The sequence below is a fragment of the Lutra lutra genome, chromosome X, assembly GCF_902655055.1.
Source record: "Lutra lutra chromosome X, mLutLut1.2, whole genome shotgun sequence".
Taxonomy (NCBI): Eukaryota; Metazoa; Chordata; class Mammalia; order Carnivora; family Mustelidae; genus Lutra; species Lutra lutra.
Window position 1 is genome coordinate 15,048,553 of NC_062296.1, and position 10,761 is coordinate 15,059,313.

Here is a 10,761-nt window from a genome sequence, read left to right on the forward strand (position 1 = left end):
CCTGCCTTTCACCAGAAGTCTCCGATTTTTGTTTGGAAGAACTTGAATGGCTGAAAGTGGTTTATTTTATGGGCCGTAAAGCAATACAGTAGGGTCGTCAAGAGCTTAAGCTACGGTATCAGAGAAATCTGGGTTCGAAATGCAGTCTCAAGCCATGTGAGTTTGAACAAATCACTTTGCCTCTTCAGACCTCAGTTTTACTACCTGCAAAATGGGAGTAATCATAGTCCAGTCAGTTCTGCTATAATATGATATTTGTGTCCCTAAAAATCACATGCTGTGTCAAATTGTGCATTTAAAGTCACAAGACTTATGGGGAAAAATAAGCTTAGAGGCACAACACTCGAACCCTTCATCACCAACATATTTCCAATGATGGGAACCGAATAAAAAGAGTATCACAAGTCCTGTGTGCCAGCTCCTCAGGTACAGCATCGTAAACAGCAAAACAGTTCTCCCCACCCACTCACCTGCCTGTTGATTATATGATGGCCCGCACTATGGAACCAGTGGCAAAGAAGATCTTTAAAGGAGTTTTAGTAGCTGAACTCTTGGGCGTTTTTGGAGCATATTTTTTATTTAATAAGATGAACACAAGCCAAGATTTCAGGCAAATGATGAGCAAGAAATTTCCCTTCATCTTGGAAGTTTATTACAAATCCATTGAACAGTCTGGAATGTATGGAGTCAGAGAGCAAGATCAAGAAAAATGGTTGAATAGCAAAAATTAGGACCAGTCATCACGTTCAGCCTCCCATCTAAGCTGTTTCTGACCTTTGTGGGGGAAAAGAAAGATGAGCACACCACATTGTGGACTCCTGGCCCCACAGAAGAAAACAGAAACTTCTGGTCTGCCATGGCTCACAGTCATTTCCCATCTATTATGCAAATCCCTGCTTTTGTTTGTTGCTTTCCTTTGCATTTATTGTTAAAGATTACTGTTTAACAAATAAAAGACTAGGAGAAGAAAGGAAAAAAAAAAAAGAGTATCACAGTTTCACACATGTTCAATGGTCAAGGAACACATCAGTACTACGATAAAGGTGGCACTTTAAAAAGATCTGGAGTTTGCTGGTGCCAAACAAGTCGGCAGAGCTACAGCCTGTGAATTCTTGCCAGGCGGTGGAAGGAAAGTGGTCTGAAATGTGACGGACGTTGTAACGGCAGCCGTGGACGGGTGTGCCTCCCATCACACGTGGGGAACTGCCAGATGGTCAGGGGTCGTATGTGCACACGCGCGCATGCACGCACATGCTTTGTGTACTCGTGTGTGGGTCATGTCGACTTGTCCCCTAACACAGCAGTCGCATTAGAACATATTCACATTTTTCCACACAAGAGTTCTGGTGGAACTGCCTGTACTGACCTCCTCGGCTTGGGAAGATTGCATGAAAAAAGACTTTTAGCAAAAGGTCTGGCACGTGGTCTGCTCCCAGTAAAAGATAGCTACAGTTAGCAAAAGTAGCACTAATAGCTCAAACCTACGGACCCTACAGTGCCTGCAGATGGAACCCAGAAGTGCCCTGATGTGGGTGTTCCAGCGCACATCTGAGGGGAGGCAGTGGAAGCCCAGGAAAGCTCAGCTCTGTTCCCAGTCAACTCTTCCCACACCCTACCAAGAAGCTTTTTGCAATTAATTCTCTGAACGTCTCTTATGATCCTAGAGTGCCAGATTGTGGCTAAACAGGACAGGATCTTCAGGAGGAGCCAGGGGCCCAGCTCTTGGTCTGAAATTGCTTCCTCTCTCTCTGATCAGTGAGAGGGTACGGTATAAGGGGAAGTGGGGGGGCGGGCTGGCTGGAGGGTCAGTGAGCAATGAGACACTGTTGGTTCGGAAGCAGGGAAATAAGTGACAGGATCAGAGTCATCATTTAGAGCAGATCAGAGTCATCGTTTAGAGCAGATGTCAGCAGCCTTTTTCTGTTAAAGACCAATAGTAACTTTGGGGGCTTTGCAGGGCATAGGATCTCTGTTACAGCAAATCGAATCTGCTACAGTAGCATGAAAGCAGCCATAAATGATACATACATGAATGGACATGGCTGTCTTCCGGTAAAACTTTATTTATAAAACAGGCAGTGAGCAAGACTGAGGCCACCGTTTGCCAATCTCTGCTTTGGAAAAGTCTTATCTGGGGCGCCTGGGTGGCTCAGTGGGTTAAGCCACTGCCTTCGGCTCGGGTCATGATCTCAGGGTCCTGGTATCGAGCCCCACATCAGGCTCTCTGCCCGGCGGGGAGTCTGTGTCCCCCTCTCTCTCTGCCTGCTGCTCTGCCTACTTGTGATCTCTCTCTCTGTCAAATAAATAAATAAAATATTTTTTAAAAAGTCTTATCTAATAGAATTTGTGCCACAAATGCAAATCACATAGGTAATTTCAAATTTTTCTAGCAGCCACATTTTTAAAAATCAAAAGAAAATTGTATTATTCATTTTATTTTTTTTTAAAGATTTTATTTATTTATTTGACAGACAGAGATCACAGGCAGGCAGAGAGGCAGGCAGAGAGAGGAAGGGAAGCAGGCTCCCTGCTGAGCAGAGAGCCCAATGTGGGGCTCGATCCCAGGACCCTGAGATCATGACCCGAGCCGAAGGCAGAGGCTTTAACCCGCTGAGCCACCCAGGCGCCCCAGTATTATTCATTTTAATGTATATTTTATTCAGCCCCAAATATATCTAACATATTATCATCTCAACATGGCATGAACAAAACAATTACTAACAAGATCTTTTACATTCTTTTTTTATCATACCACATCTTGAAACCTGTCATGGGTTGAGTTGTGGACTCCCAAAACGAGGTTGAAGTCCTAATCCCGAATATCTGTGAATGCAATCTTATTTGGAAACAGGGTTTTTGCCAATGATCACGTTAAGATGAAATCATGAGGGCGGACTCCAAGCCAATATGACTGTTGTCCTCATTAAAAGGGGAAATTTGGATGCAGAGACAGACACAAAGACAGAAGGCCACGTAAAGAAAGAAGGCAGAGACTGGGGCAATTCAGCAGAAGCAAAGGAATGCCAAAGACTGACACCAAACCACCAGAAGCTAGAGGATAGGCCTGGAGAGGATTCTCCCTCACAGCCCTCAGAAGGAACCAAACCTGCCCATACCTGGATCTCAGACTTCTTAGCCTCCAACCCTGTGAGACAATATATTTCTGTTGTTTAAGCCACCATGTTTGTGTTATACTGTTAGGGCAGCCCTAAACAAGAAATATAAAATCTACATATTTGTATTTTGTATTTTCAGCACAATTCGATTCATACTAACCTCATGCCAGGTGCTTCATAGCCAGCCAGCCATGGCTAGTGGCCACCATATTGGACAGCACAGCTTGAGAGAGAGCAATTTGGCTGCCTCAAATTGATTAGCTTAGAGACAGTAAGGAGTCAGAGACACAGAGAACTTGAAGATTAAGTGTAAACAAAGGCCTTTTTGAAAACTTCGATCTTCCTTGAAAATGTATTAAATGGGATGGTTCTAGGCATTTACTTTGTCTCAACTGTTTGGGGGCCCTCAGGAACTGATCACGGCACAGCCAAGGAATGCCCCATTTTCTTTAGCTTTGGCCCCAATCATTTCATCCCAGAGCTCTGTTTTTGCTCCTCCAGTGTGTGATCATTTTTGTCTCCCAACTGACTTCTCATGAACTCAAGATGGGATATTTTCCCTTGGAGTAATTTGGCGATGTCATCGTTGTATTGACTGTCCATTCCCCATCGACTGTATTCACGCATACACTCTATCATATGAAGTGACAGGAAGATTGTAACAAAAAGTCTCCCTCCATTTTTCATATTTGACTAACGACAGCTTTCAAGTTTCTTTTTTCTTTTCCCCTTTGGTCCCACGTCTATCGAGGCAGTAAGAAAGTCTGGGCACTCGGCCACTGGATGCTGGTGAGAAAGTTCAAACCGAGAACACCCAAAGCCACATGCCACCATCTTCACCCCAGCCGCATCCTCTAATCACAATTAAAACCCAAGCCACTCACCCCTTCTTCATTTAAGCCAAATGGATGGGCTTCAATGCCTGCCCTACTCTCCCCAGAAAGCCTCATGATGTGAATAATAAACTTTGCCATACCCTCTTGGTGCATGTGTGACATCATCAGCCTTAAGATCTGAATCAACTTTGGGTGCGTGTAAGGGGCTTGATCCCGCCCTCTGTGGGGGAACCTCAAGACAATCGGTGTTGACCGCTGGGTGACCTCAGGAATGACCATGAGCTCCTGGAAGTTTTTCTTCTATTGCTTTCCGCTTGCTCACTGGCTCCACATCCTGCTGGCAAGTAGGCACTGCGAGCTGCTCCCTGATGCCTGCTGGTGAGCTTGTATTAGAGTTGTCTCTGCATTTAATAAGTCCTAGCCAGCCTTGGTTGGTATGACCAACCCAATTCGGGAGTGTTGCATGTAGGGGCAAGAGTGTGGGATTGTGGCCCTTCTTAATGTAGCCCTGGATTAACACCTCTGTCTCAGATTGAATCATGTGTTTCAAGACCTGCACAAGCTATGACTCATGCTAGACTTGGGGGAATGACTCTTATTCTGTGACCACTGGTTGTGTTTCAAGTAGACATTGGTCCTGTTGTATAAAGTGTTCAGAAAAAAGACTGATACCATGTACAGCCTCATGGTCACGGACAGTCACTGGTGTGAGGAAATCCTGTCACCATATGGAGTACTGAGATCACACTCCTAAAAGCAGGTGGTTCATTACTCAGTAGTAAATGCCTCTGGTGAAACAAAGATTCTGATTCTCAGAATTACACGAGGAGAAGCCCATGGTACCCCCATGGCATACAGCTTCATGAGGAGCACCCTGAATGCTTCACTTCTACCCCTCTACACGGGCCAGAGAGCACCATCACTCATTGGACCAATGAAGACTCTTGGTTCTATTTAGTACCATAGCTGGTCAACATGCCAAGAGGTTGATTCAAACTCAATTTAAGCCCAAAATCTGTAGACCAAATAAAACAATAATTGCCCCCAAAAAGTCCCTAAATTCGATGATATTGACTTGAGACTCTCCAGAGCCATAAACTTATAAACATAACCAGGGTAGAGAGGATTCCACCAACATGAAGTATATCCAATAACCCAAAACAAAAAATGAAATTAAAAAAACTTTTCATACATAGGGAGGAAAGAGCTGAAACAGAGGCCTGAGATTTGACTCAATTATAGGTCCAAATTTTACTAAAATAACTTATGCAACAGAAAAATAATAAGGTTCTGAATGGCTTTTGCACTCCTAAAACATACATTCTAAATTAACCTCTGCAGAAATGCACCAATCAGCAAACTTCCGTGCCCTAATTGATAGCATGGGGCTCAAATTACAGTTATACCTGGGGATCTCATTGAAGTTAAACAGGGTGTCCTCTAACATGCTTAGGGGAGTTATCAGACATAAAACAAAGGACAAACAGGTATGCCTCGCCTTAACCATCTGACTTACTGCCTTGGCTAAATTCCCCATGGTCATCCATGCCCATAGTAGACAGAGACTCTCTGGCCCAATAAGTAATAAACTGAAATAAAATAAGATATTTGGCATGTACAATTGGCTTGATAAAAATGGAATCGCATGAACGTCTTCCCTGTTATTTAAAAATCATTGGTGATAGCCAATAGCCCAAATGGGCTAATGCTCAAGCCTAATTAAAATGAATAGTGCCTAGCAGTAGATTACTTCAACCTTTACTATATGGTACCACTGACTGAAACCCCTCCAAAGTCAAAAGGAGCACAGTCCTCAAGACTGCCCTCACTTTTGACACCAATTACAAGTTTAAGGGTCCTTGACACCACACTCAGCTTCAGTAACTCACTAGAGGAACTCATAGAGCAGCGCCTCACTGGCTCAGTGGGTAGAACATGTGACTCTTGATCTTGGGGTCCTGAGTTCAGGCCCCACATTGTGTGTAGAGAGTACGTAAATAAATAAACAAACAAACAAACAAACAAACAAACAAACTTTTAAAAAGGAACTCCTAGAGATAACTGAAAGCTGTTATACTCACAGTTATAGTTTATTACAGTGAAAGAATACAGACTAAAATTAGCCAAGGGAAGAGATGCATGAGGCAAAGTCCAGGAAAGTTCCAAATGTGGAGCTTCCAGTTGTCCTCTCTCCACAAAGTCATGGACAGCATTATTTTCCTGGCATCGATACTGTGACAATACACATGGGGTATTGCTAATCAAGGAAGCTCACTTGAGGCTTGTGTCCAAAGTCCTTGTTGGGGCTTGATCACATAAGGTTGCTTGGCCATCCATGTGGCTGACCTCAATATCCAGCCCTTCCAGAGGCCAACTGATAGCCTATGATACAAAACCCCCACCCTAAATCACATTGTTGGCATAGCCCAAGGCCCCAAGGCAAACAAAGATATTCCCATCAGGCATGTCATTTCAAGGGCTTGGATATTACTTCCAAGAAGGCAAGGGCAAAGGCTGGACCTGTCTTTGGACAAGGTTGGATTCTTTCTTATACACGTTCTACATACGTACCCAATATTATTAAAATTATTGACTACATCCAATCAATAACGGGAAAATCATTTGCTATTGTAGATTTGGTGGATATGTTCTATTCAGTGCCCTTTTCAATAGCCTTTCAGCTGAAGTTTGCCCTCAGCTTCAAAGAGACATGGTAAACCTTTACCCAGCTACACAGGCAGCATCTCAACAGCCATGACATTGTACACCATCTTTGCAGGCATCCAACTTTCCCTCAGAGCAGAGGTATGATATCACACTGATGACATCTTCTCCAAAGAAATTCATTTGCCACACTCATTCGGGACACTCAAATAATCACAAAGGAGCTCACAAAAGATAAGCCATTGCCCCACACAGAGTACAAGAATCTGCCCATCAGTCAAATTACTGGGAATCATTTGGTCAGCCAAAGACCACTCTATCACTGACACTGTCAGGAAACAACCATTGACCTTCTCAGCTCCCACACCATGAAAACAAGCCAAACATCTTTCGGACATGTTGGGATTCTGGAGGCAATACATTCCTTATTTAAAAATTTCATTTAAGCCCACTTGATGCTGTTGCTTACAAATCAGCTCATCTTGAATGGGGCTCCATCCAACAAAAGGCTCTACAAAACAACAGGTACTCCCATTAGCGTCCTCCAGAGATCTCTTCACTGTAGAGGTTTTAGCAACCTCCTCTCATGCCTTCTGGAGTCTCTGGACCACCCATGATGTCCAAAAGTTGTCTGTGCAAAAAAATACCTGTTTTGGTGTTGAAAAAGATTATCCCTGTCTTATACTCCTTGGGATCAATTGAGCAATCAGACAAGGGAGTTCGTACCCTTTACATTCAACAATGCTGCTGGAGAGCTGCCATCCATCATCTAACCTAGATGTCCGTAATCAAAGACAGGACTCCACTGTCAGAAAAATTAGCCAAACTTCAGGCAATCGTCCTAGCAGTAGACGATACCTGGCCAACCATCGGTCCCATATGCACATTTTTACATATTCCTGGGCTATTTCCAAAGGTCTGGCCATCTGGTCTGACCAGTGACAATAATTCCTTATCCAAGGTTGCCCCCTTTGGGATAAGGAATGCTGGGAATTTATTGCCTCGCAGATACCCAAAATATAAATCAAGGTCACACGTATCTCTGCATGTATTTAATAACACCATACAAGGTCTCAGCAAGGCATTCCTTATCTTCTTCAGAGTTCCAGACATCACTGATAGTGAGCGAGGCATTCATGTCACTTCTTAGACTATAGAATGCTGGGCTCTTGAACAAGGTATCCAATGGAACATTCACTTCCCTTACTGGTTGCAGGCTGCAATCCTCATAGAGCACCATAATGGCTTACTTAAACAAGTTCAAATGCAAAGAAACAAAATAGGGCACAATTCAGTCATCTTTGAAACATCAGAGGTGAATTGTAATAGTCTAACTCCATTTTGTATGTTTGATTGCTGACACCTCTCAAGCCCCACTCTCCCTTTGCCTTTTGTCCCACATTTGAGCAAGCCCGTAAGGAGCCTAGATGATGCCTCTCTTTGTGCTGACAGGGAAGATCAAACCATCAAAATCTTAGCCCATGCATGGGAACCCTCACCTCTACCTCATACCCTAACCATGATAAAACCAAAGCCACTAGCCCTTTCCTTTGTTCAAGTTAAGTGGACCAGTTTGGGAGCCTGTCCTGCTCTCCCCAGAAAGCCTCATGATGTAAATAATAGCTTTTTCACACAACCTTGGTGCATGTGTGGTATCTCAGCCTCAACTTCAAAACCAATTTGTGACAAAGAGTGGATCCCAGCTCCTTGAGGCAACCACAAAACAGAGATTCTATCAATTAATAACTAATATAAGACACACCATCACATTTCTAATGAAGACTAACCCTGCCTCTGGAAGAAATCAATCTTTAGTCACAAAAAGGGATTTTTCACAATTGTATCCATGAAGGAATAAGACATTTCAGAAGCTTATATAACATATCACATACCACCCCCACTCCCACTTAGTTACAAATCAATTTCCCCTTAAATATATTTTCAAAAGCTTACTTTTCTAGTCTGGCAGAGAAGAATGCAACCTTCAAAGCCATCATATGTACAGAAATCCTGATAAAGAGTTTTAAAGAGCTGCAATGTCACAGCTACCCTGGTATTGTTAATCCTAGAGAAAGGGAGTTGGTGTTGCCCAGGAAAGCTCTGTTAATACCATAATCGTCACATATCTGACCACCAATAACAAAAAAGTAGCAGCAATAGGATTGAAACTCTGAGTAGGTTTTATAGAAATTAAGGTTCTGTAAGAAACTTGGAGACTGGAAATGGTATTGACAAATGCCATAGCAACCAAAACTGCTTGTCACCTTGTGAAGATTAAAATCTTCCTGATGATCAGGCATTTGGCATGTGTCTGTAAGTGAACATATGATTAAAAAGCTTCCCTCAGGGGCGCCTGGGTGGCTCTGTCAGTGAAGAGTCTGCCTCCGGTTCAGTGATCCCAGGGTCCTAGGATCGAGCCCTGCCTCAGGCTCCCTGATGAGCAGGAAGCCTGGTTCTCCCTCTCCCTTTGCCCCTCCCCCAGCTTGTGCTCGCGCGCTCTCTCTCTCTCTCTCTCTCTCAAATAAATGAATAAAATCTTTTTTAAAAAAAGCTTCCCTCAGAATAAAATCCGTTCCACGGCTGCTAATGTTCAAGAAAGAGGGAACTTTGATTCTGGAAGTCTCTCTTTTTCCGTCGAATCCTACATGAAAGATAACAATTTCAGCTTTCAGTGACAACAGAAAGGAGGATTCTGTACCTATGTGAGAACATGAAGTGAAAAGGCTCTTCCAGAGACATCTGCTGCATCACCTACCCATCAACAGGGTTGTGCTCCTAGGTGGGGCTCTTCAGAAATACTGTATTTCCACAGAATAGTATTTCGTTTTCTTCCTTTGCCAAGTGCCGATCACAGCCCTTACTCACAGAATTATTCCTGGGTCTAACTTCTATTCTTCCTGCCCTGGTTTCAGTGCTTCTCCTTGTTTTGGAGATTGTTTTCCTTATGCCTTACTGGTAGACTTAATGATGGTTCAGCATCCTGTCAGCTTCAGGAAAAGTCCTCAGTAATCTAATCCAGCCCTGTCCATGGGTTGATAAAGTCAGAAATATTTCCTCCATTCTATGACAGTGCTCACCCTGGCATTAGTCCCCACTGGACACAAATGCTCTTCTCTCTCTCTTAGGAATAACTGCACTTCATTCTTCCTACCTGAAAGGAATTCTAACGGAAGATTCCTTTTTTTGTTGTTGAGGTACACTTGATGTATAATATCATATTAGTTTCAGGTGCACAGCATAGTGGTTCAACATTTATATACATTACAAAATGCTCACCACAATAAGTCCAGTTTACCATCTGTCACCCTAAAAAGTTATTGTGGGCGCCTGGGTGGCTCACTTGGTTGGGCAACTGCATTTGGCTCGGGTCATGATCCTGGAGTCCCGGGATCAAGTCCCACGTCAGGCTCTCTGCTCAGTGGGGAGTCTGCTTCTCCCTCTGACCCTCTCCTCTCTCGTACTCTCTCTCTCTCACTCTTTCTCTCTCATATAAATAAATAAAAAGTTATTGCAATATTATTGACTCTATTCCCTAAGCTACACTTTTCATCCTCTATTTATTTTATAACTAAAAGTTTGTACCTCTTAATCCTCTTCACCATTTTGCCATCCCCTAACCTCCCTCCCCTCTGGCAACCACCAGTTTGTTCTCTGTATCGATGAACCTGTTTTTGCTGGTTGGTTTGTTCATTTGTTTCGCTTCTCAGATTCCACATGTGAGTGAAATCACATGGTATGTGTCTTTCTCTGACTGACCTATTTCATGTAATACCCTCTTGGTCTATCCGTGTTGTCGCAAATGGCAAAGTTTCATTCTTTTTTATGGCTGAGTTGTATTTCACTGTGCGCGTGCATGCGTGTGCATGTGCGTGTGGTGTGTGTGTGTGTGTGTACTACACCTTCTTTATCCATTCATCCGTGGAGGGACACTTAGGTTGCTTCTGTATAATGGCTCTTGTAAATAATGCTGCAAAGAGCACAGGAGGTGCACTTATCTTTTCAAATTAATGTTTTTGTTTTCTTTTGTTTTCTTCAGATAAATATCCAGAAGTGGGATTGCTGGATCATAGGGTAGTTCTCTTTTTAACTGTTTGAGGAAACACCATACTGTCTTCCACAGTGGCTGCACAAATTTACTGTCCCAC

The 10,761-nt window shown here is 43.3% G+C and overlaps 1 protein-coding gene across 1 annotated transcript; it reads left to right on the forward strand.

Moving 5' to 3' along the window:
- Positions 1-409: 409 nt before the first annotated feature.
- On the forward strand, positions 410-984 carry LOC125091891 (protein CEBPZOS-like). Its single transcript, XM_047716003.1, has one exon. It carries the CDS (start codon positions 486-488, stop codon positions 729-731), a length of 246 nt encoding a protein of 81 aa, XP_047571959.1. The 5' UTR covers positions 410-485; the 3' UTR covers positions 732-984.
- Positions 985-10,761: the final 9,777 nt, after the last annotated feature.

Excerpts from the sequence above, each read along its gene's own strand:
- LOC125091891 (XM_047716003.1), top strand. The coding sequence starts at position 486 with ATGATGGCCCGCACTATGGAACCAGTGGCAAAGAAGATCTTTAAAGGA.